The following is a 27,535-nucleotide window of genomic DNA, read 5'->3' on the forward strand; positions in this document are numbered from 1 at the left end:
ATCACGTGGAAGGGAGAGGGGAAAGCGATTTAAAAGCTCGCATTTTATATCGTCTCTGCTGGAGAAGGCGAGCCTTAAAGTTCCTTCAGAATGGGCAGTCTTCCCTCAGAAGCATCTGGACAACAACAGTATCGGGTCATAGAGTCGTGTCCTTAACTTTACCAAGTATGGGGGGAAGCCTTTTATTTGCAGGACTTTAAATTGCGTTAGCAACAATGGCATTCAACCATTTATCTTTTTTTAAATTATCCTTATGATTAATGTTTTAGGTAATTGTTAAGTAGATTGTTCAGCGCACAATGCGCTCAGTGCGCGCTGTGACGTAGAGAGGATTTTACTCTGAAGTATGCTTCACTTGTCGCCTCGTATTCCTCACTACATCAGATTCCACAGGCATTTTCCTTAATGGTTTACTAATAATAGTAACTCGGATTCAGTAGGTCTGTTTCCTACAGGACGAATAACGTCGCTTTTTCCATCTTCGCAGTTCTAAGAAGTTTCCCGCTGTGCGTAACTGAAACTTTACGCACAAACACCAAATCTCTCTAAACTCTTTTTTTTCTTTTCCCTTCTTTTCAGCCCATGTACACGGGAGTATCACCTGTAGTGTCGGCGGAGAACACTTGCGTATCCGCTTTTTGCCGGCGGGATAGCGGTCCTTATTCAAGCGCACCGACCCAGACCGTTAACTCCACCAGAACCCGCAGGGGGCCGTGAGAGCGCCGCGCCAGCGTGTGCTTCGTACTCACTGCAGAGAAGATGAATATCCAGGTTATGCCAGAGCACAAGCTCTCATCGGTTGCCCCAATGAAACAGTGCAATGTGGAGAAAAAAGAGGTAGAACTGATTCTAGTGAAGGATCAGAACGGCGTCCAGTACACAAATTCCTCGATCATTCCCACCAATGGTTGTCGCGTAGGTCCACCCGGATCCTCCTCCGAGGACAACCGAGAAACTTGGGGCAAGAAAATAGACTTTCTCCTGTCGGTTATTGGCTTCGCGGTGGACCTGGCTAATGTCTGGAGATTTCCTTACTTGTGCTACAAAAATGGAGGGGGTGAGTATGTGGCCTCTGTTTCTAATACGAGTGTATATAAAGATGCTTATTTATTTTTTTAATTACCAGACTGATTCTGTCACTAAATAGTCGTAATGTAACGGCAAAGATAGCGGACAGCGAAAATGAACTACAAATTACCCTAGGTGCCCTTAGTAAAATTTTCTTCTGTACTGGTGTTCCTTTATTGATGAGGATGAGGATGATGATGAGACGTGTGTGTAAAGTGTGTGTAAATCTGTTTTTATTTTATTTTATTTTATTATTTATAAAAATAAATTTATGTTTATTTCCTAAGCAAATAAAGTAAATATCCTTTAATTAACTAAATGAGCTGATGACAAGACATGAAATTAATGATTTGAAACTGTCAGATAAATAATGGAAAGTGACGAAAAATTAAAGTGGCTTGTGGCTCCTCATAAATTCTGGGGACAAGATAATCAACTTAAAATATATATTTTTTCAAATGTACTTAATAGCTTTAGCCAATGTATGTAAACTGGACTTTAATGGACTATGGATTGTTTACAAAACTACCAAACACTGCATTGATGCTATACAGCAGTGAGGGAAAAAAAAGTACAGTGTGTGGTTAAATAAACAAAGGAATTTAAAACAAAGTGGTGTTTTACTTTCAACACTAATGACAACAGAGTGCTCACTAGAAGGTGCGCCCTATATGTTTGTCTGCATATGCATTCACAAAAACATGTTGTGGTCTGTGTTCACAGTGGTCACCTCTACCGCCAACCTGTCAATCATATAGGCCCTCAGCAAAATGTATTCATTACTGTGAATAATGTGTCAGTTGTGATGGACAATGTCAAGAACAATTCAATTGTGAGAGGTTGTTTCCATTTTGGTGGGTGTGCTACTGAGGCACAGCATGAAAATAGCCATGAGCCATCCCACTTCTATGTTATAGTGTGCTGCTTTTACAAGTATGTTATGGTTTGTGGCCCCTACCACTTCCTTTCTCCTTTTCCAATTTCATTGTACTACTGTACTATGTATGACTGTGCAATGACAATAAAGAGTTATCTTATCTTATCTTATCTTTCTTTTTGAATATTGTGTTTTGTTTGGCACTTATTTCACTATCAGGCACCCTTGTTAGGTTTTTTTTTTTTTATATTTAATTGATATTATTTCTCTCCTTCCAGGTGCCTTTTTGATTCCCTATATTCTTTTCCTGTTCATTGCCGGGATGCCATTGTTCTACATGGAGCTTGCCTTAGGCCAATATAACAGAGAAGGAGCAGCTACGGTTTGGAAAATATGCCCCGTCTTTAAAGGTGAACTGTGACACACCCAAACACAGAGACACTCTACATTTACCTGCACAGCCATGTATGTCTATATACTTCACCCTTCACTGATCTCCTAATCTGTGTACCTGCTTTGGTCATGTTGTTTTTGCTTCTGTTCAGTGTCTTGCCCTTTAATTTTGTCCATCTGTTCTTGTCCTTTCGCCCTCAGAGGTGCATAGTGTCACTTTAAACTAGTGTCTGTCACATTGGCTCTTTCATCTCTCTGTATTTTCTTTAATCCCTCACCTATTGTACTTCCAACCTTGCAGCCTTCTGCAAATGTCAACTTTCCACGAGTGAAACAAAACCACACTAGGCCAATGTTAACAGTACGCTAAGGAAAATAGATGATTACAATTTAATCACTCATATTCGACAGAAGAACACTGAAACAACTCCAATAAAACCCAGTCTACTTTAGATTTACAGAAAAGGACAGTGACCTCACTGGAGTTTGCAGCTAGCTTAAAACCTTTAATTTATTACCACCAAAATGACAAGTGCTTTTCATATTATGTAAACCAACTGTAGACGCTCAGAATATTTAGATATTTTGTCAGAATAAGAGTGAATTGTTTTTCTCTCCTTGTATTTTTTTTTCCCAAAGTCTTGCCCTCCATATTTTCGCTGGCACTGATTCCCTACTGTTATCTTTATGAGGATAACTGACTGCCAATATGTGCCAAAATCTTCAGATGCTGATTTCAACAGCTCTTTGCAAAGCAAAATTCTGCAATGGTATTACAACACAGTTAAAAAAAATCAGCAGGAGTGCAGAAAACATGTGGATAGTTACTACCTAAAAACAAAACAGATCTACAGCGTGCAATAGAATGCTATAGTCTGAATAGCTAGTGGACACTGTTTGGCCACACATTTTCATAGATTATAGGCCTTGTACTAAAGTTTGTATGCTCTCTTTTGCAATCTAACAGTGAAAGAACCACTGTTAGGCTAAGTCCATCACTATTACCTGCATCAATAAATTATCTTCTGCATCTTCATAGCAACAACTCAGGGTAGCAACATGTTGCTACTCTGCCACATGTTATTATGCATCTTACTGTTCAGTGAGGTAGGTTGTTGCTTTCATATAATGTTTATACAAGCTACTCCATGTTCATATATTGTTGTAACTCTAGTGTCAGAAGCTTTAGAACTTTGTTTTACAATACTCATACACATGACTTACACTTGTGCTCCTGGCAGACTTTAAATATTAGTAGACTAGTGTGCACCTGATGACTTAGACCAGGGGTCCCCAATCCCAGTCCACAAGGGCCGGTGTCCCTGCAGCTTTTAGATGTGTCCTTGATCCATCACAGCTGATTTAAATGGATAAATTACCTCCTCAACATGTCTTGAAGTTCTCCAGAGGCCTGGTAATGAGCTAATCATGTGATTCAGGTGTGTTGACCCAGGGTGAGATCTAAAACCTGCAGGGACACCGGCCCTCGTGGACTGAGATTGGGGACCCCTGACTTAGACAATGAAATATGTAGGAGAATAAAACTAATCAACTGAGAAGAAACCTAATCTTTTTTTAATCACGACTTATGCAACCAATAACTGTTTAAACTTCATTTGACAAAATGTACAAAAAAAGTTAGTATAAAAACTTGAAAAGTTTAACAATAAAGGAGGTATTACAACGTGTATCTTAAAAAAAACGCCAGAGAAGTCCCTCTGTCTCCACTGTTAAAACAGCACCAGTCACTGCTTTTGTTGGCTTTTGTGCTAAGGCGGATTTGTTTTTTTTCCTGCGTAGAATGAGTGGGTGATGGGTTTATGGGCTTCTCTGCTTCATGCAAGGACATTACATTCCAGAGTAGGCAAAATAACCCACCCAGAATCCATGAAAATATAGTGGATATATTTGTGTGTGTGTGTGTGTGTGTGTGTGTGTGTGTGTGTGTGTGTGTGTGTGTGTGTGTGTGTGTGGACAGTATTTCTGTTTTCAAAATACTGGTAAATTTTCAGATATGTGTATTTACCATTTACTACAGTCCCAATGAAAAAATATAGGTGCAGGTCATGGTAATGGCGAAACGATAAAACAAAAACTTGTTCCCATGTCTGCAACCTCTAGTGCTTATTTGCCTGTGTTACCCATTGTTTGTTGATTATATCGCTTTCTCTTGAGTAATGGGTGAACTCCACCTCATTTTCCATAGTTTATTTATTATACCTCCAGCTTTATACACTTATTTTTACAAATTATCTTGAAAAAAACCACATTGGAGTGTTTTTTAAAAAGAACTTGACAACTGCATGAATTCCATATTGTGAGAATAAGCCGTAATTTCTTTCTCATTAATAACCCAATGTTCCTTAGGTGTGGGCTACACTGTGATTCTCATAGCCCTGTATGTTGGCTTCTACTACAATGTCATCATTGCTTGGTCACTCCACTACCTGTTCTCCTCCATGACTACTGAGCTGCCATGGCTCAAATGTGGGAACAGCTGGAATAGTGTGAACTGCACTGAATTCAATGGATCTCTTCCTGATAATAGCACATCATACGCCAAGAACAAGAATACACCGGCAGCAGAATACTATGAGTAAGTGATTTCTGAAATTAATTTGTCAGACAATAAACTATTTAGAGTACTGGATTTTAACAAAAATGAAAACTGGCAGATTTTTTAAATTCAAAGCAAAGGAACATCCTAGCATCTAGCTTTTTTGATGAGTGACAAAATCATTAGATTAAAAACCAGAAGCATGTCTACATCTGTTTTTTAGTAAAACTCTTATGAAAATCTGAAGGCTAAATGTATATTGAGTATATAGTGTAAATGAAATAGTAAATCAGTAAATAGTAAACGTAAAAAATGTAGTGATCTTCATCACAGTATTGTATATAAATGGGGGTTTTTTTAAATTGATGACAGTGCTTTGACCTGCTTAAACAGGAACTTGCTGTCTTCATAAGACAGTGTTTAAATGTTTTGTTCATTCAAAACTCAAGTATTTGTTTTTTTTTGTATTGTTACTTTATTAGATGCAATTAGCCTGAGTCAGTAAACTGAATACAGTATAATAATTTACATTTTAACTATGACATACTGAAGTGAAGCATTCTAGTTTTGAAGTTGTTCTCACAATAACATTAGAATAACATATACACCTGGCTAAAATAACCCAAGTAATACTTCTAGAGGGAAACTACCAGTTATGGAAACAGAAGTAGAAGACTTCAAAATTGTCCAGCTATAAATGTTTCCACTGTAAAAGGCTTAAACATAAAAAGTTGAAATGCACTCTTTGAAGTGAATGAAAACACTCCATCTGTTTATACTTCAAAGACAGCCAGTTCTTCCCCAGCTTCTGTGAAGACTGACTGTGCAGTCCAGAGGAAGTCTGTGAAATGATTTGGACAATACAAGGGACACATGCTAAGCATGACGCACAGAATACATTGACAGTGCACCACAGCCAATGAGCTTTTCAAGATTTTTCACTCCCATTCGGCTGAGCATGTATGTTTATTTAATCAGTATATATAGTTATCTTTCAAACTTCAGGAACCCTTAAACTTGATTTGTTTTAGGTACCAAATACTTTTTATTTAACACAAAGAGGTCAGTATTCACATGCAGGCTCTAACCTTTTGGATTACGTCAGATCCTCAAAGAAGTGATGCAATATTACTTAAAGCATAGACAGGATCCATAAAACCACATCTCAGAATATATATTCCTCATGTATTATTGAGCTTCATTCACAGACAACAATGGGGTACTTTAAGACAGATCTCGCACTGCAGGGGACAATAAATCCTCCTGCTTACAGCTAGCTTTGAACACAGGAGCAATGCCAAAGCACAGCATGAGGAAGGCCAACTGAGTCAACAGTTCTCTTGCTTCACCTTTTGAGCTTAGTTTGTAACACGAAGTTAGTGTGTATCAAAGTTCAACAGTAAAACAAACTGTAAAATATAATGCCTTCAAAAAACGGGTTGTACTTTACATGGTTTACCAACCTAAGTGCCAAATACAGCATTTCAGTGCAGTACATTATAGGCAGAAGACAGCAAGCGTGTACACATATTGTCAACCAATTAAACTGATATGACAAATATTTTAGGAAGTAGCTGTCAGTTGATTATTCTTTGGTGTAGGGTCTAATGATCCTATACCAGCTTGTTTATTGGTTGTTTTCAACCAAAATTAAAAAAAGCCTGATTATTGATACAGCCTTTGTACCCTCAGAGTAACACTAAAATATCTGACAAAGACCTAAAAAGTGTTTAATAATAACTCATTTGAGGTTTTTCACCTCACTGTTACCTTTCCTGCAAACATCTGATGGGATTTTATTATAGCATAAAATAATGATTTCTAACTATTGTTAATTTTGAATAAAATTCAATGGAATTTTATTCAATGGAAGTTTATTCCACTGAATTCTTCTAGAACCAAGTCTTTCCATTTGACAGCTATCTTGCCAATGGCTCAAATCAGATTGTGGACACAATTAAACTATCTGGCTTATGAGATCATTGAACCAAGACCATGTGATTCATGTTATGTTACTAAAGCAAAAAAAGGAGAAAAGAAAGTATACTTGCGTACATTCTTAGTATGTTAAAAAATAGAGCTAGGTTTCTGTAACTACATAAGTGAAAATGTGGTGAACCTCTATTGCATCAGTCGATCAACAAGAATTTCCTCTTTTGGCTTTTGATTGGCTCTTTATAGATAGAGGTGAGACAACCAATTCTGTTGCATGGATTGCAGTTTTCTCATAGATTTGTATTATTTTGAATGATGTCCCTGATGATGTCCTTTTTTAAAAAAAATCTTTTTCCACTTCTTTTATATCAAGTCAGTTGAGAGGAAGAGCTTTTACATTACATATACAGCAAACATACACTATGGCTGACCTGGCCTTATATAGGTGTTATCAAAGTAAATTTTAAATCATGTAAAAGGGTTTAGCTTGGAAGACGTCAGCTGCAGGAGTCACGTAAGGACAGCCAAAAACATGATCTCTGCCAAAAAATCTGACCTGGGGAAAAGAGATTTGCTGGGCACTCCTCTGTGATTAATATGATAACTTTTACAGTATCAGATCAAAGAAACCTTCCAAACGTTAAATACCCAGATCACTGAATCATTTCAATTACCATGAAACATAGTATCTTTGCTGTCTCATTGCTTAAAGCCATACATGTCAAAAAACCACCGGCTTTCACTTAATATTTAGTCTAATAGTTTGCTTCAAAGTACTTTTGAAATGGCTAAACTGCTTTGGGAAACCTTACACAATTCTAAATTGTATTTCTGTAATTTCTTAATAAAATAACATAATGCGTTAGCTTCATAGCATAAGTGCCTAAGTCATTGACTTAGTCAAATGACTTAGGCAATTATGCTATGAAGCTAACGAATGACTAGGCTTTGTTTACAAAAACAAACTTGTAAGAAATATAAAACTCTTTTCCATCTGGTCTGTGCTGTAATTTGGTTTTTTAAGCTTTCAGTAATATTACAGTATGATTCCTCTTATAACAACAATTTCCGGTCTCTACCAACTCCTGAAATAAATATCTGACACATTAGATGTGATTCTATACTTTTTTGCTAGCTATATAATACTAACTGTGAAAAGTGAACCAAAGTAATAAAATGAAACAGAGCTGAAAAATTAGTGGATTCTTTCAGTTGATTTAAAATAAGAGCCAGCATCCAATGATACATTGTATGTTGTGTGTCTACACTACTTCACACAATCCAGTTTTCTTCTTAATTCACTTTTGTTTTTTTGTCTTATATTTGTTGTTCCCAGGTACTAAAGCTTTGGGCACACACTAGGCTCCATCCTTAAGTCTCCCTGATGACAAGTGTAATCAGACATGATTCATTAGATCTGATTAAAGACAGATTCTGTAAAAAAACATGTTCCATGTTTTCCTCCTGTCAGAGTATATTATTAACATAAATGATGAGCTTATCAACCAAAGTTACAACTAGAAATATTTTTTTAAGTCAGCAACACTAACTCCTTTCATTATCGTACACAATATCTATTCTCTACGGATCTAGCCTGAAAGCAATCACATCTGATGTTATGTCAAGGATAACTAGACTTGATAAATAGCTCTCATTTGAACTAAAATATCTAATTTCACAGACACTTGAAGAAACTGCCTTTGCTTCTGCCGCACACATGAATTTAACATTTGTTGAAATAATTGTTCCAATCACATGTAATTTATTAAATAAAGCAGATTAAAATTACATAGAGGTGTAACTTGACACTCAGGACTTTGGTCCTGAGTTTTACATGTGCTTTTTCAAATTTTTTAAGCAACTTGAAAACCAGGCTGAATGTAAAGTAGTGTGCTAGCTTCAAATATACAGAGATGAGTAATGGTAACAGTGAGTGTTGGGATAGCAGAACAACTGGCTTAGTGAGTGACGATTAGACTAAATGTGTTTAGAGTAACTCGGCCAAAGGGGCCTGGATTTATGTTATAGTGCGCATGTACTGGCAGTGCTTTAGCAATGCTATCAGATGAGCAAGGAGGCTCTGGGGCATTACAGCATAACACTAAGACGAGGCCTACAGGCCAGAGCAGAGACTCTCAGCTCCTCTCCTCAAATAAACTGATGTCTTCACGAGAGCATCTTCTTCCCCAAAGACCATATAGCTTTGAATACATTATCTGAAAAAGATCAGCAAATGTCTGTCTCTGAACAGTCTTCAGTTTGCATGTCCTTGAGGATACTTGTGTCGGGCTGTTGTGTAAGCAACCTGAATATCAGATCCAAATCCAGTTCCACTGCTTATCAGCCCATAACATTGCATGCCAATTGAATTTTATCTTTCTTGAGGAAAGTCTTAGGGCAAATGTGAAAGGAACAAAAGTGCTTTTAAATGTTTAACTGCACGATAATGATATCCAATTAAAATCAAACCAACTCCCAGTACTTATCAGCTCTGGAGCAACATCTAACAATTTATAATATCATGACCTGGCTTGTTTTTGGGTTGTTGCCCATCACAAGCGCTCATTGGGACAGGCTGATCTCTTGGGGTCCATGGATGCAGAATCCTAAATTGATGCTTTGGAAAGCATTTTTCATGCATTCCAACAACCGCCTCCTTTCACAGTGCTTTTGAGTAGATCTAAACATTTTATTATTATCCATCCATCCATCCATCCATTCTCTTCCGCTTATCCTTTTCAGGGTCGCGGGGGGCGCTGGAGCCTATCCCAGCTGTCATAGGGCGAGAGGCAGGGTACACCCTGGACAGGTCGCCAGTCTGTCGCAGGGCCAACACATAGGGACAGACAACCATTCGCACTCACATTCACTCGCACATTCACACCTAGTGGCAATTTGGATTATCCAATTAACCTATCCCCACAAGTTGCATGTCTTTGGACAGTGGGAGGAAGCCGGAGTACCCGGAGAGAACCCACGCAAACACGGGGAGAACATGCAAACTCCACACAGAAAGACCCCGGCCTGATGGTGGAATTGAACTCAGGACCTTCTTGCTGTGCGGCAACAGTGCTAACCACCGTGCCACCGTGCTGCCCATTTTATTATTATTATTTTATAATTATTATTATTATTATTACTATTATTTTAAATAAATTCCAGATGTTGCAACCACACCTAAAAACAGCAAAACCAGCATTTCATTTATCTGTTATCTTAATCTAAAGAGAAAATCATACTATTTTCTATACTCTTCAGCCAAACTGTAGATATTTCTTAGTAATAGTAATGAATAACTGTATAAAAACAGATATTCATTATGTCTGTGTTGGTTCTCATTCATTCAGGTCATGGTAGTCTAAGGAGCTTGGAAGAAAGCGACTGGACTTCTTTACCTAAAGATCTTTAAAAAAAATTCACTCACTTTCTTTTCAAGCTCCTTAGAAGACATTCATAATCAATCCAACATTATGTGGCACTTTGAAACTTTTAAAAGTAAAAATTTCTATTTGGTTAACAATAAAAGAAAGATCTCATGAGTTTATCCATCTATGACCAGTGTGTAGTCTTATAATCTTTGCCCAAAATTAATTTGATCATCAAGAAAAGTCACTGTAAAGATTCAGAAGAAAATGCACTCATGAAGACATTGTTATCTCATTTAATTCCTCTATAACTTAAATTTGCCAATTTTGTATTGCTTCTAAATGTGTTATGAAAGAAAAGTGATTTTTTGATGTGCTGGAAGACATACTAATATTTTAGGATGACATATTAAGTAACCTGAAAGATGAACTTTTCACCATACAATATGTGTACAGGTTTTTCTAAGCATTGGACGCTGTGAACTTCCTTCCCATTACTCTAGAGCAAACATTCAAAGAATGGCCTAGCAGATGAAAACAATATTTACTGTAGATAGGGAAGGAAGAGATACCATTTGTCTGTCTTTGTTTCATTATGTCATAACACTGCACTTGAATCTTTGAACCACGACCTTTAATCTTACAGTAGCATTTTGCTTGAGGAATAGCCTTATAAAAGTAGAACAATGCCATAGGTCTTTATTGACAGTTTCAAAGCATTTGTGTGCAGTTGGGTGACAAAGGAAAGCAGTTAATTCACTTCGAAAGCCTGGAAGCTAGATGCGTTTTCATCCAATTTCAAACAACTTTCATCCCTTAAATTTACTGTCAGAGCCGGGCAGGCCGAAGTGTTTGAGGTGTGGACCCAAAAGCAGACACTGGAGAGAAAAACTAAGTATAACAAAAAGCAAGCTGTTTTTTAATGCTGATATCAAAACAAAAAACAAGGCAAAGAGAGCTTAGAAAAAATTAAACTAAAACCTAAACTGGGATAAACTAGGTTTAACAATGAAAACCATGACAAGAAAACATTAACATTAAACTGAACAGAAGCATAAAATAATCCTGGGACCTGATGTGACATGATCTAAGGCGAACAGACGAAACAACGCTGAACAGAGGGAGACAGAGGACTTAAATACACAGAAGGGTAATGAGGGAAGTGGAAACACCTGGGAAAACGCAGCTGACACAAATGAATCTGAATCAAAAATACAAAATAAACTCAAAATGCTGGGACACAGATCAAGCCCCCTTACATTTACAAGCCAACAATGTTAAGTGACAAACTAAGGAAACCATCAGCTACTAGTTGGAAATGTTGGGACACATTTGTCCCACAAGTTGTTTTTACCCAGGACACTTGTTAACTTACTATTTTTAAGACTACCCGAACTGTTGTAGAAAATGAATGAGCTTATTCATCAAAAAGCATGTCTGGTAAGATATAGCTTCAGTGTAAAATAAATACATAAATGAATTTAAGATGCTTTATCTGTGACAACCTATGCTAAAAGCAGTGTTACACGACAGTTTAAATTGATATATAGCACTTGTTTTTTGTATAATTTTTAATAGATATATGATTTATGGCTTTGTTATTTACCAACAATGCAGTGTAATTCTTCAAAAATAGCTTGTGAAATACTAAAAATTGTTTGAATGGAAGTATACACTGCATGAAAAGGGCAAGATAAACCCTCTTGGTGTCATGATATAATGCTATTTATCATCTTTTGCAGACGGGGTGTGTTGAATCTTCATGAAAGTAGTGGTATCGAGGACCTGGGCTGGCCTCGCTGGCAGTTGGTTTTGTGCCTGGTCGTGGTAGTCTTCATCCTGTACTTCAGCCTGTGGAAAGGTGTCAAGTCGTCCGGCAAGGTACAGCCATGGATCAACAAACAGTTTTCTTAGTTTTTTCTCAATCGTTTTATACCAAGTGGGATGATTGTTCATATCCACAGTTCATTGTATTGCACGTTTTCACTGAAAAAACGGTTCACTGAAAAAAAAGGAAAGTATGATTTCCTTTTTGTTTTCTGTTTGTTCCCTACTCAGGTGGTGTACATTACAGCTACAATGCCCTATGTGGTCCTTTTTGTGCTGCTGATCCGAGGCATAACTTTAGATGGGTCTATGGATGGCATCAAAGCTTACCTCTCTATTGACTTCAAGCGACTAAAAACTTTAGAGGTCAGAGACAGACTATGAAATTCCCTGTTTCAGTGCTATGCAGATTTACACTTTTGTGCTTTTTTCAGATGCTGAGTTGTTATTGAGTTGTTGTTAGGAGTTAGGTCATGAAACCCTCAGGTGCATTACTTAACCTGCTGCTGCAAAAAAACAGTCATGTCAGTGTCTAAGTCGATTTACACAGCCCACTTTCTGAGTTACTGTTATGTAGTGGGTGGAGTATGTCATGCTTAGGGTTAAATGCTAAATTTCATTAGTGCCTCCCAGACTGAATGAATGTACAGTATATGAATGAATGTGCTCTATACACACAATCTTGAGACACAGTCTTCCACTGTCTGAGCTCATGTATGTGTGTAAGGGTTGATATTCATGTTTTGCAAAACATTTGCACAACATCCATAAATAATATACCTGACATGTTTTGTAAAATAGAGCCTGGTGTTCCTGGCTGATTAAAAAAAGGTGCAGGTAGACAATGATTTGTTTTCTCAAAGATGATATTCAGGGAAGTAATGAAAGTTAGTGTATTCACGTCAGCCTATGGCTGTGTGGCATTTTAGGTGGGAACCCTCTCTTTAGGAATTGATACATTTTCTTGTTACTTTTGGCATAGGTGTGGACTGATGCTGCAACACAGATATTCTACTCGCTGGGTGCAGGATTTGGTGTGCTCATTGCATTTTCTAGTTACAACAAATTTGACAACAACTGTTACAGGTAAAAGTTTGCATTATATTTGTGATAATCTGAAATAAGCCCACTGCAAAATTTATCCTGCTGCTTTTAAGCTGCCCTGTTTTTTCAGCTTTTAATTGGATTATGCTGCAGAGGTGATCTTAATCTGTCTAACTTACCCCAATGAACAGGTGTTAGCAGAGCAGATAAAGTACAGGCCAGGAAGAGCTGCCAAATAATAGCCAAAGGCTGTATGTTCACCGGTCTGTTTAAATGCTGCTTTTCCTCAGGAAACGTAGGAAATGTGGTTGGAGACTTGACTAATCTTTTCCACATAATTAGGTTGCAGTTGTCCTCTTACAGGGAAATGTGGTTGGCAAAACACTTTGAGTTTGACCTATGGTATATATATGTATATATATGTATATACATATATATATATATGTATATACATATAGATATATATGTATATACATATATATCTATATGTATATACATATATATATGTATATACATATATATATGTATATATATATGTACATATATATATGTATATACATATATATATATACATATATATATATGTATATACATATATATATGTATATACATATATATATATACATATATATATATATATGTATATACATATATATATGTATATACATATATATATGTATATACATATATATATGTATATATATATATGTACATATATATATGAGACGCCCTCTAGGATGGTAGAGAATGTGAGTGTGTGTCTGTGTGTGTGTGTGTGTGTGTGTGTGTGTGTGTGTAGAGTGAGAAAGAGAGAAAGTTGTCTGCTTTGTGCAACAGGCAGACAACGCTTGCTTAAAAATAGCTTAAATAAGTGAATATTATTATTAACTGCTTATATTGTCAAATAAGTAGATAATAAATAATAGTCATAACAGAGGCCTCCAAGCTAAATCTTAACTACACTCTGATATATGCATTATGGAACCTGCTGTCCTGTCCTCTCTCATTTATTCACGTTTGCTAAACCCCAAACTAGGCCTCTTTTGCCTTCCTCCTCTCATGTCCCACTTAGAAATGTGAGTGGACTGCTGGCAGGTGGAATTTGCATTATGCCCTTAGTGGCAAATGAGCAGATTTGAACTATTTGAAAGGCAGCAGCCTGGAAGAACAAGCAAAGTTGGAAAGAGTTTTGTTTGAATACCAACAGAGACAGAACACCAGCTAAATAGTGAAAATAATGATAATTAAATAATGAAATAAAAGTCCTACTAATTAAAACTTAGCCTAATAATTTTCAATTAACAAATGGAAAAGGAAGTTATTATGACAAAGAAAAACAGCTTAAAATAACAGGAAGTCTAATATCAAAACACACCAGATTCCAGTTAAAATCTAATCATGTTTGTGTAATCATTAAACTATTAATAAACTATGTTAATTCGTCTTATTAAATGAAAATTGTAGGGGATCACATACAGAGACCTGTTTAACGAGACAGATGTAAATGATTTCCCCGGGATTGTGATAAGAGAGGACCCAAATGCGGGCACTGACTTTGATGAGATGAGTGAGCTTTTCTTTATAAGTAGAGATACTACAGACAAAAGTGGAGGTGTTGAGGACAGGAACTAAGAAATAACCTAAACTGGAAAAACCTAACAAATGAAACTGAAGCCAAAACTCACAGGATGACATGCAGAGGAACACAGGGAGACTCAGGGAGACAACACAGACAAACCAGCAACAAGCACGAGAAAACACAGGGCTTACATAGTCACAGGAGATATCAGGCAATGGGGGACAGGAGGGGAACAAAGCTTGGAGAAATCAGTGCTGACAAGACAAAGAAGCAAAGCAGAATACACTAACATGAGACACAGACCTTCAAATTAAAACAGGAAGCATACAGAGACAGCCTGGAGGAAGAAAGAGAACATGAAGAAGCACATGACGGGATAAGGAAACAGAACACAAGGAGTGGGAACACGGCACCAGAACTAACATCACAATGTAAACACAGATACACAGAGGGCAAGTACACGAGGGGAACCTACTGAATACACAGGGAACTAAACAGAGAATACAGCACAGGTGTCGAACTCCAGGCCTCGAGAGCCGGTGTCCTGCTAGTTTTAGATGTGTCCTTGATCCAACACAGCTGATTTAAATGCCTAAATTACCTCCTCAACATGTCTTGAAGTTCTCCAGAGGCCTGGTAATAAACTAATCATTTGATTCAGGTATGGTAAATGTATAGCGCTTTACTAGTCCCTAAGGACCCCAAAGCGCTTTACACAATCAGTCACCCACCCATTCAGACACTGGTGACGGCAAGCTACATTGTAGCCACAGCTGCCCTGGGGCGCACTGACAGAGGCGAGGCTGCCGAATACTAGCGCCACCGGGCCCTCTGACCACCACCAGTAGGCAACGGGTGAAGTGTCTTGCCCAAGGACACAACAACCGAGACTGTCCGAGCCAGGGCTCGAACCGGCAACCTTCCGACTACAAGACGAACTGCCAACTCTTGAGCCACAATCGCCCAATGTTCACCCAGGGTGATATCTAAAACCTGCAACCTAAACTAGAACACTGGACACTATGGAATAAACTAAGATTAACAAAAATAACCTGAAACATTAATCATAATGCAAAATCACAAAGACACAAACAACTCAAAATGCTGGGTCGAGAGACCCAGGATCCTGACATTAAATACATTTACAGAAGTGAAATGAATACAAATAATTGAATAAAAATACATTTTTCACAGCCTATAAACTAAAAATAAATGTCGAAAGGGGTGGTGTTAGGGGGTAGAAAATTTTTTGTTGTTGAGATGAGTCACTCACTAAACCAATAAAGATGTCAAGGTCAAGTTGGATTTGTTCTTTTGGTCTAACAGCAGCAAGTTAGTGACCAAGCACCATAATCGCCTTTCCAGCCACCTACTAGAAGCAAGGGACAAAAGTTTCTCATTATGTATTATATGTAAATCAATCCATGAAACATTTGAAAGATAACAAGTAACATTCGGCTTCATTTTAGCTTTTTTGCCTTCTTGACCCAGTACAAACTGTGATGCAGATTACCATAAAAGAGAAGCACTTATATTAGCAGTGATTTAACAATGTTTGATGCCATAGAATGTGAACGAATGATACTAGCTCATTGGAACTATTGTGTACTATAAAGATCGAAAAGGTCGGATAGTTGGCACTTTTAAAAATAGAAGGTATACCGAAAAAAAGAAAACTGTTCCTTCTTAACTTTTTATTTTTGCATGTGCTTTCTTAATCTAGGGATGCTCTCTTGACCAGCACTGTGAACTGCGTTACCAGTTTCTTCTCAGGGTTTGCCATCTTCTCTGTGCTCGGATATATGGCTAAAAAACATGGGGTGAAAGTAGAAAATGTGGCAACAGAGGGTAAGTTTTCACATAGCAGCAAAAGCATTCGTAAGACTGACATCACTCACTAACCTATGTTGCTGTAATGCATTTTATATGTGATTTTTAACTTTGGAACGATTGATACAGTATTCGATCATCTGTACTTAATACTGAATACACATAGATACATACAGGAACGCTGAATTGTTCATTGTATATACAGGTGCAGGTCTGGTGTTTATAATCTACCCTGAAGCAATTTCAACACTTCCGGGCTCAACATTTTGGGCCATTGTGTTCTTCATCATGTTGCTGACTTTAGGCATTGACAGTGCAGTAAGTACTACAGACTATTACAGCAGCTCCTTAAACTAAACTCATATCCTTACAACTGAAAGTGGACCGCTTATTTATAAACAGTTATTTTCCAATTATCTCTATATTTTATATATAAATATATAATTACTCACACACACTGTTGGGGAGTAACGGAATACATGTACCGCCATTACGTATTTAAAATACAAAATATGAGTAACTGTATTCTGTTACAGTTACCATTTAAAAAGGTGGTATTCATAATATAGTTACTTTGCTGAAATAAAGGGATTACATGGCGGTCTTTTCCTGTTTCATATGTTAGACTATGCCCTCTCTATTTTTGGTTTCAACGCCCAGACAAAACACGCATTAAGAGGCTCTATTGCCTGTGTCTCAATCTCACGGCCCATGTCACCTCTACTTGCAGCCCGCATAATGACGTGAAGAAATATTATTAAAAATTATTGTTCAAAAAATTATTTAATATGAAGGCAATAGGCAGAGTGTTTACAATCATAGCTCTAAAGAATGTAGCCTCATGGGCAGTGTAGTCCAGTTGTAAGTAAGCTATTAAGACTGGACTGTACACTGTGTTCGTGTTTTCTTCCGAAACAATAAGTTCCTTTGGAGCAGCCTTTCAACGCTTCTCTCTGTCTCTCGTTAGCAAAGTTGACCCAGACAACAAACTAAAGCTAGTTTTCGGCTACGAGCCCGACACGAACCCGATGTATTAGCCAGAGGTCCCTTTATTACGGTTCGGAGCCGCGGACCTGTTTTATATACGTGCGGAATAGTTTTCTATAGATCGCTGCAAAAAGTGCAGCCTTACCTAATGTCCACCCTACTGTTACTCATTTTATATTAAGATTTAAAAATCTAGTTGTTAAGTAATCCAAGGTATTCAGAATACGTTACTCTCATTGAGTAACGTAACGGAATACGTTACAAAATACATTTTGGGGCATGTATTCTGTAATCTGTAGTGGAATACATTTTAAAAGTAACCTTCCCAACACTGCTCACACATTATGCAAGTGGAAAATAAATATGTTAAGTTGTAAAAATATATAAAAGCCCAAAGACAAAAATAAGGCAGCAGTTGTGTGGTGAATGTTACAGCTGAAATACATTATTATGTATGCACAACAAGAAATAATTTTATTAAGAGAGAAAAAAGTGTAAATAATAATGTGCACTCTGAGAAAAATGTGTTACTGTGGTTCACAAATGATGCAACAAAAGTAGACACCTCCAAGCACAGTTGTAAATGCAGCAAAGAGACATTGAGGAGCAATAGAGCTCCACTCACACCATACTCAGAGGTCACATATGGCCAAGTTCCTTTAGCACTGTCTACACAAAAGTGTCCACAATGGTTTGACCTTAATGTGTACACAATTCTCTTTCAGTGTGACATGTCGTATGTTGCTTGGCAGTATTGTCGACTTGACAGTTAAGTTAACATTGTCAAGTTAAACTACAACAAGGATAGATAAGATAGATAGATAAAAAATTAACTTATCGATCCAATCACTTATTGCATAGAACAGATTGGGGTGTGTAATAAAAATATTAAACAGTATAACGGTATTTATTTCATTAGACTCTTTATTGGCACAAAACATGAAAAATGTTGGTACATTTAAACAAAAGGAAACTAGCATAATGTATGTGTGGCTTCAGGTGTCATCAAATGATTAGCGAACAACATGCCAGTAAAAGAACAGAAATATAATAATAATAAAATGAATGAATAAAATAAACAGATAATTGACAACTACAAACATAAATATTAATAGAAATATTGTTACACTATAACCAAATGAATTTTTGCATGAAAAAGCTCTTATATCATAAGTCATCTAGACTGTCAGTCATGCCAAATACCTAAAGTTTGTATTTTGGATATTATTAACATATTTAAAGATGATCTGCATCCCTGTATCCCACTCTAATCTTAGGACAGAGTAATAACTATTTCACAATTATTATTATTTCATAAAATATTGTACAGATTTGAGGATTTCCAATTATTTTATAATATACCATATCTATCGCCATTTTGTGTGATATGTAGATATTTCACTAAGGTTTTTCTCCTCTGAAGCCACCTCTTGTAGCTAAAACACTGCCATAACAGTATTGACTGAAATTGCAAAGTTGCAGTTGTATGATTGCCATTGGAGTTCACTTATGGCTCAGATTCAGTTCTGAGTGTCTTGTGTCTTTTTGTGTGTCCCCTCCCAGATGGGTGGCATGGAGGCAGTCATCACAGGCCTGTCAGATGACTTTAAGATTCTCAAAAGAAACCGAAAGCTTTTCACCTTCGCTACAGCTTTTGGAACCTTCCTGTTTGCTCTGCTCTGCGTTACCAACGTCAGTATGACTGGATGTTTATCTGCTTATTTACTTATTCATGAATATCTAAATAGTAAATATTGTTTTAAATATTTTACTTTTGTAATATACTTTTGCTTTGTAAAACACAGCTGACATTTAAAATGCAAGGGACTCAGTCTCATGACTTGATGCCATCACGAAACAAACTCTTTCAAAGAAAAAGACCAGCTCTGATAACAAATCATAATTTAATTAAAGCCAATATTCAGTTTTCATTCACATGGTATCACCAGCAAGGTAAAATTCATGCTGACTGTGGAAATATAAACTTTGGAGACAGGATGAAATTGTGTTAGTGAATCACATGGTTTATTCCCTTTATCAGATCAGTAAAATTATTAGTAAAGTGAATGATGCCTTTCTTTTGGCGTATCCTTGAGAAAGGAAACAGACCAAATCAAAGATTTACTTACGTCAAATGTGCATGGCATATCATCCTGAGATGCCAACTCCACAAACTCAATTTTAAATAATCTTTTAGAACAAAATTTGTATATGACGTCTATTAGTTCATTTACGTTGAGAGAGACTTGTTGGTTGATTTCACCAGCTGCATTATCTTCAAAGTAAAACAGTTATATATGGCACACACACTAAATGATGGTTCTTTCCTGCTTTGTAGGGTGGAATGTATGTCCTGACCTTGTTAGATAGGCATGCAGCAGGGACTTCAATACTCTTTGGTGTGTTGATCGAGGCCATTGGAGTGTCGTGGTTTTATGGTAGGTATGCCCATGGTGTTCTTTATTATTTAATATTCTGTTAAGTTATTTATCTGTATATCTGTATATGTATCTATATTATACAGATAGGTATCCAATTAAAGTGAGAGGATGAACATTTATCCCATTAAAATCCTGTTAGGATTTTACTGGTATGGAATTGGTCCACTTGTCTCCTTTGAGGGAAAGATCTCTGCAAATCAGTGCAAAACTTAGTTGTTCTCTGTCCTGTGAACCTGAATTGGATTAGCAGAAGAAAATGGATAGATAAGACAGAAATTTAAATGGTGGAAAAAAGCAGACAGTCTGTCATAGGTTAAGCAAGGGAAGACCAACAAGCAGAAAATTAAGTTTAGTGATGAGTTTTGCCTTAGTGGAACACATATCCAGTTTGCATTTGTTTGTATTTTGCACTATTGCAGCACAGGGATGAACAAGATAACATACTTGACTTAAAAGTGTCATTAAGAGAGTTGTACAGAGGCAGAGAGAGAGAGAGAGAGAAAAGTGAATAAACCAAGTCCAAGACAGAATACTTTTTGGCACATCACACCTATCTAATCTTTTAAGTCATCTGTAGACAAGCAAAACTGGATAGATATAGATAGATTAAAATATCTAGGAGGCAGAAAGAAATGTTGATAACAACATGGTCATTTCTTTGAAATAATGATATGAATAAGATGCTTGATGGGTTATGTCAGGTTTAGATTATCTCAGGTCACTCATGAAAAATAATAGTGGACTATGAGGGTGTAAACCATGTTGCATTTTCTCCTTGTGTCCAGTGAGACTACATGCTTGGCACAAAGAGCTGGCTGAAGCCTACACTGATTAGTAACCTTCGCTGTTTAACTTTTTATGCTCGCCCCAGGTGTGGATCGCTTCAGTGAAGATATTGAGCGAATGATGGGCTTCAAGCCAGGACTCTACTGGAGGCTGTGCTGGAAATATGTCAGCCCTGCTTTTCTGTTGGTGAGAGCGGCAACAACAAGAAAGATTGTAGTCCGATACTCTGGGACAGGCATAGTATCTGAGCTCAGACCAAGACACAAACTCAGCAAGGCCAGATAAAACTAAAATGTTTCAAGAATCAGTGACTGGATTTCTTGGAATTATTATTTACTTTATGTATTTATTTATTTAATTTATTTGAATATCTTGCATTCTTAATGTTTGAAAGCTGCATTGAGGTCCAGTTCAATTCAATTTAATTAAATTCAGTTTTATTTATTTAGATGGCCTGTATTTGTATAGCGCTTTTACTAGTCCCTAAGGACCCCAAAGCGCTTTACACAACCAGTCATCCACCCATTCACACACACATTCACACACTGGTGATGGCAAGCTACATTGTAGCTACAGCTGCCCTGGGGCGCACTGACAGAGGCGAGGCTGCCATATAGCACCAAAGCACAACAATAGCTGCCTCAAGGTGCTTTATATTGCTAGGTAAAGACCCTACGATAATCCAGCAGGTCCATTTCATTCCAGCATTAAGTTTCCTTCTCAGTGATACAGTACTGGTTAGCTCATGCAAGATGTAACATGAGAAATAATAAAAAACAGAGAAAGAATAGAGAACTTAAAAAAAACAAAAACATTTACTACACCAGAGAGAGCACATATGCACATAAGCACAGAAGGAGGGTGGGATAAGGGAGAATTGTTTGAACCTTAGCGTGCCTCCTGGCGAGTTCCTCACTGGCAGGTGGATTTAGCAGTGCGCTATTCCACGTGCATTAGAGGAAGCGCATTGCTCGATTCACTGTTATGCAAAAGTGGGTGTAGACAGCCATGTGCTTCCTTTAATATATATGCGTGGTGGTTTGCAGAAATTAGTAAAATTACATATTGTAATGAATAATAACAAGTTACCATTGTTTATGTATACATTTTCGTATACAGGGAATTCCCCGGGTTACATGCTTTTGTACACCAACAGAATACATATCCTTCCTGAAAACTAAAAAGTTTAATTTGTTAGTAAGCTAGGAGATAAGTAATATGGCAGCGATATGGCAGTGAATTCAGTGTTTACTTTTTAAGTCAGTGAATACACTTAAGTGTCCATGTGTTTCTCTGTGTGAAGTAATAATTTGTTCTGGACTATAACTTAGATTTACAGGCAAAAATGTTTTACAAGGCAACAAACTCTTGTGGCCATTAGAAGCATTGCTGTTTTTTTTACAGCCAACTTCATTAAAGAATCTGAATGCATTCATTCATTCACAAGACTTGGGAAAATACTGTCTCAATGAATGCTGAAAGAATTTGGGATCAATCACATGCCTTCCTCTCATATATTAGTACACGAGAGATGGAGAACAGTTTATTGAAGCATAAACAGTTAAACAGATTAAATTAGTTTCATAAATATCATTTTTCAATCATGTTCTGCACATGTGTGTTGCTTGTTAGGGATAAGAATTGATAAGGAGTTAGTGATTCCAATTCTATTATCAATGTCTTATTGCTTTAATTCCTTACTGATTTTCTTTTTGTTTTTCACTGGGTTGTTATTGGCTCTGTTGGTGTCACCACCATCACTAGGCAACATTTCAAAGGCATTCCATTAATGCAAATTAATTGCCTATTGTGTGGGCAAATGTTTGTGCATGTGGGAGAACTTTACTGTTTTTACTGTAATCAGTATTGGGGTTGTTACTCAAAAAAAGTTATTTATTACACAAATTACAAATTTGTGTAATATGTGTAATATGTGTAATGGAGTATTTTGCATAATTAATTTGAGGAGAAAGTAATTCATTATATTACTTGTTACATTACTTTTGCATTTCTCTGTAAAATGACCCAAAACACATTGTCTTAAATTACAATTTAACAATGTAAATCTATGGGCTATAGTCCCATACACCAACACAAATCTCTATCCTAATGACACATACAGTATATGATCTTTATCGTAGTATTGAGATATGACCACAAACCCAACAACACAAAGCAAAGATGGACACAAAGAGACTTTAAAGTGATCGCTGCAGTGATTCTACTTTAGAAACATGGACAGGTATAAGTGGAGGCTGCAGCCTGATTGCTCATCTGTTTGCTACCTTTTGAAATTTTGGGTCTGGCTGCTGGGCTGCCAGCTTTGAGCACTCAGCTTTAACATCAGTCTGGGTTTTTGGCTAGCTTAGCATTAGCACAGTGTCTGTGCAGATGGTTGCAAAAAGCTAGGGTTAACAACATAATGCAGTTGTTTCTGTCCTGGTTTTCACTTTACCATCGTGCTCTCGTCCTTTTAAAAGTAATGGTCATATCCACACTCTACACTCCACAAGAAATGAAATCAGCTGATTGTAGCAGTGCAAGTGCTAAGTGGAAATGAAAAGGGGAATCAACAGGCAAGCAATTTAACAATTTTGAAGAACTGATCAGATCAATTCTCAATTCCCATCCCTATTGGTGATTTAAATGTAGTACTCAGTTTCTGATCATCTAATTATGCTTCTCACTGGTTCTCTAAATTGTCTAGAAACCTTTAATTTTACCATACCTAAATTATTAAAACACAAACGAAATCATAGACCCCTTGTATAGCTTTTTGCTTTTATGAACATGAGCACAATTCTATAATGAGCAACAACCTGCAATATGTACCAAAAATCTTCATGGTTACACCTGCAATTAAAGACCAGATGCATTTTATATCCGTTTTAATTCTTCCTTATCTAAAACCTCCTCAGTTTCAGGTTAGTTTTAATTAGTCTCAATTAATAGTTCTAGTTGTATTTGCAATCTCCCTACTGCAAACTGCACAAGAACCTTACACATCCTCTCCAAAACACTCTCCCGCCAAGCTGTAACCCTGTGTAAAAACATTAGTCAGCAGTTACATGTTAAGCTCCTTCAACTCCCCATTCACCTGGCTGAGCTTTTATTTCACTCTTCTGTTTACATTCCTGCCTTTTATTCTTTTCCTTTTTTTTTGCCTTTGTTGCCTGTTTTACAATTCTATGCATGTTTTATTTCAGACATTAAGACCATTATCACTCCAAATAGATCTTACCTTTATATTGTGTCTATTATTCTCTTTTTCTTCTCTTTTCTGTTCTATTTTCAACAGTTTGTGGTAATAGCCAGTCTGACATCATCAGACCTGAGCTATGATAACTACGTCTTCCCTGAATGGGCCAACCAAATCGGCTGGGGTGTGGCATTGTCCTCCATGCTGATGGTTCCTTCTTATGCGATGTATAAGTTCTGCAGTCTATCAGGAACCTTCCGAGAGGTTTGTATCAGGATATGTTCAGCACACAACGTTTAAAAGTAACTGTATTAATTTCGTGACTCATCCAAGTGACTTCTTCAGTTTGTCTCTCCCACTGAAAACACAATTTCCAGATAAACAGGTTCAACTTTCTTGAATTTCCTTACCTGGATGATTAAGTGTGTATCAAGACATATATATATATATTGACTAAGGTTTTCAGCAGGCTGATCATTGAAAAGAAGCAAATATAAAAGACGTTTTCACTGTAGGAAGCACTTTGTTAGAAACATTTTAAAACAAAAATCTAATTTATCTATATTCTTTGATGGATATTTTCTCATGGGTCTCATCTGTCACTGGAAAAAAAAACATTCATTCTGATCATTTGCTAGTCCAATATTTCACCATGGACTTCAATCTCGCACCCAAAGCAAACATCATTTTTTGCTTAGATTAACCTGTTTTTGATTTGAAGGATCATCGCTCAGAATTATTATTTCTTTTTTAGTGCAAAGAGCAACTAGAAGTATAAATAAGTAGTTGGTGAAAAAAGCATCACTCTTCATACGTATACAATACACATAAAATAGAGCATCAAACACAGTGAAAATTAATCTTACATAAGAGTAGCTAGATTCAGTCACTTCCATTGGTGTACACTAATGCTGTGTGAATTTGCTTTTGTTAAACTCTTGAGACCTATATTGAACACTTAGCAGTTAACTATTGTTAACGCCACTCCATTGTAACAATTCCTTCATCCTTCTGGCATTTCCCATTGATCCTCAGTGATAAATATTATTCTCAGGTTTCTCAGGGCATGTGCTGAAAACTATTATGATGCCTATTCATTTTTTTGGCTGAAGTTTCCTCATGATAAAGTATTTTGCATGTTCTTTAGAAGAACTCATTCAAAAAATCTATCTATCTATCTATCTATCTATCTATCTATCTATCTATCTATCTATCTATCTATCTATCTATCTATCTATCTATCTATCTATCTATCTATCTATCTATCATCTATCTATCTATCTATCTATCTATCTATCTATCTATCTATCTATCTATCTATCTATCTATCTATCTATCTATCTATCTGTGTGTGTGTACTTAATAGAGGACATGCTTCTGTTAGAACTGATTTGTCGTAATTACTTGTTTTGCAGAGGATAGCTTACTGCATCACTCCAGAACATGAACATCACATGGTTGCTGAAGGAAAAGTCCGGCAGTTCAAAGTAAGGCTCACATTTTTTTGTTTAAATATGAACTGGCTAAATGGCTGTAATTAATTTGGATTTGAACACAGGTGTGTCTACTAACTATTGACTATTGACTATTGTCTCAAAGTGTGCATGAGAGGCAAACAAAATGTATGGTAGACTTACAAATGTAATGTAATGTCATTTTACTGAACAGAGAACAATATCAAAATATAATAAGGTACTTTTAGCATGTTGATAAAACAGACCCTTGTGAGTAAGCAATGAAGTATGGATGAGTATATCTATTGTGTTACAGCTCAGACACTGGTTGGCCATCTGATCACAAATACAGTACCCAGAATGCTATCATCCATCCTCACATCTGGTGTCTGAAGTTCCTGTGTGCCACCTGTGGTCAGACAGACAAGAAGAACAGTAGGCTCCAACCTCTCTCAGCAGCCTCCCTCTTCTCTCTGCATTTACCACCCAAGGCCTTTGTTGTCAACAGTGGCTTCAAGCATTTTGATTCAAGAGCCTGCCTGCTAACATTTGGAAATCATTCTACAGCTTCCACTACCAAGGGAGGATCACACTGTGGGAAAAATTTACAGTTATTTGCTCATGATTTTTATACACCTTAGTTTTCATTTTGTACACTTTTCATTATCTGTTGGAAGGTATAAAACTTAAAACAGAAGCAATCCCATTTCCCTGTATACTACTAAACAGGGGACTAAAAATGTTATAATTTTGAAACTTGTTTTAAAGATTCTTTATTATTGCGTTGTTATTGGAAGAAAGTCTTTATTCTTACCATTCTGTGTGCACAGTGACTTATCAATGTCAGTGCCTTATCAAGCAAGACACTCTATGTTTCTTACAGTTCACAGACAAAGAAATAAAATACACTGTGTCGACTCAGGAACCCACTACAATCCAACCGCTTTGTGGATGGCAATCTCCTAGTCCTTTGACACAAATTTCAAAGAGCTGGGAGTCAACAGTGCATCAAGGTCAAGCTCTTTATCAAATGAAAAACCAAGAAGAAACAATCCTTTTGTGTCACACTGTGTTATAGTAAAGGGAATAATGCATGTATTACTCCAAAGCTTCAAAGAACAGTGGCAGGCTTCGTTCAGCTCTTACGCTTTCAGAAGCATAAGGAAAACTTATAATTAAATCTTAGCCTCAAAGAATGGCTAATTTATAACCTGGTTAGTCTCTGGCTGCTCACTTAAGGTGCAGGGGAAAAAATTCACCAAAACAAATGGCGTAACTGTTACAAACAGCTTTGTATTTGTGTTGTGTGACTTTTATCTTCCATTTTTTTGTCTGTTTAGTGCTTCTAAAGAATCTCTGTAGCTTTTCCTTCAAGGAGACAATGAGAGAAAGGACAGTGAGAGCATGTGTGTGTGTGTGTGTGTGTGTGAGGGTGTGTGTGTGTGAGTTGTGTATTGGGATTATGTTGCAAACCATGCTATATGCTGTTAGCGCACATTACACAGAATACAACAATCAAATGCTTCGTTTTCTTGTGCTGTATATTAATGATTATGTTATTTGATTATAACACTTATATTTTCATTTGAAACACGACTTGTAGTGTTCCTGTTTTCATCATCATAGAAGTGCCAACAATTTGTATTAGTGATATTTTTTATCTTCTCCTGTTTTTTGTTTTTTTTTTGTTTTTTTTTTTTATTGGGATGAAGTTGAAGGAGTCTAACCTTGAATCATAACAGAAAAAGGAATAAAGCCACAAAGAAAAAAACAAATATATGTGGAATATATAAGAAGATATAGAAATATATGAATATATTCTTTTGTTATAGCTAATATTGTATTTATCAACTTGTTTATAGCAAACCGTGAATGTAAAGTATTTTAAACGTAACTGTCCATAGTCATAATATAGTGTTTGATGTATAGCTAAGAAAAAAAATTATATTCCATGTAACCTTGGGCTACTTTGTCACATATGAATGTGAAAAAAAACCCACCCTGGCTTTACTGGACTACGTTTAGAGTAATGCTATGTACAACACCAATGTCCTATTGATCGTGAGTGACAAATGTCTATGAAGAATTCTGAAGTATCAACACGATGATAATAAAGAATTTCTTCTATACAGTTTAACATTGCTTTTTCTTTCTTTATTTCCTTTTGTTTTAGTTTTTAAGCATTCAGCTATT

General features: G+C 36.6%; 1 protein-coding gene across 1 annotated transcript; it reads left to right on the forward strand.

Annotated features, from left to right (window-relative positions):
- Positions 1-35: 35 nt before the first annotated feature.
- slc6a2 (solute carrier family 6 member 2) lies at positions 36-27,535 on the forward strand. The gene is made up of 15 exons (XM_086264952.1): positions 36-165; positions 580-1,057; positions 2,224-2,355; positions 4,706-4,934; positions 11,938-12,076; positions 12,254-12,388; positions 13,005-13,108; positions 16,369-16,493; positions 16,681-16,793; positions 19,026-19,154; positions 19,801-19,900; positions 20,775-20,875; positions 23,988-24,152; positions 25,304-25,375; positions 25,659-27,535. The coding sequence occupies exons 2-15, from the start codon at positions 760-762 to the stop codon at positions 25,680-25,682; spliced, it is 1,866 nt and encodes a 621-aa protein (XP_086121078.1). The 5' UTR covers positions 36-165; positions 580-759; the 3' UTR covers positions 25,683-27,535.

Source organism: Aulonocara sp. 'chitande type north' Nkhata Bay, linkage group LG1, assembly GCF_057382095.1.
Source record: "Aulonocara sp. 'chitande type north' Nkhata Bay isolate Kocher_YH1m ecotype deep benthic linkage group LG1, A_spYH_male_GT1.1, whole genome shotgun sequence".
In the NCBI taxonomy this organism is placed as follows: domain Eukaryota; kingdom Metazoa; phylum Chordata; class Actinopteri; order Cichliformes; family Cichlidae; genus Aulonocara; species Aulonocara sp. 'chitande type north' Nkhata Bay.

Coding starts and splice junctions, on each gene's coding strand:
- slc6a2 (XM_086264952.1), top strand. CDS start 760: ATGAATATCCAGGTTATGCCAGAGCACAAGCTCTCATCGGTTGCCCCA. Junction 1,058..2,223: donor GTGCTACAAAAATGGAGGGG/GTGAGTATGTGG, acceptor CTCTCCTTCCAG/GTGCCTTTTTGATTCCCTAT. Junction 4,935..11,937: donor CCGGCAGCAGAATACTATGA/GTAAGTGATTTC, acceptor CATCTTTTGCAG/ACGGGGTGTGTTGAATCTTC.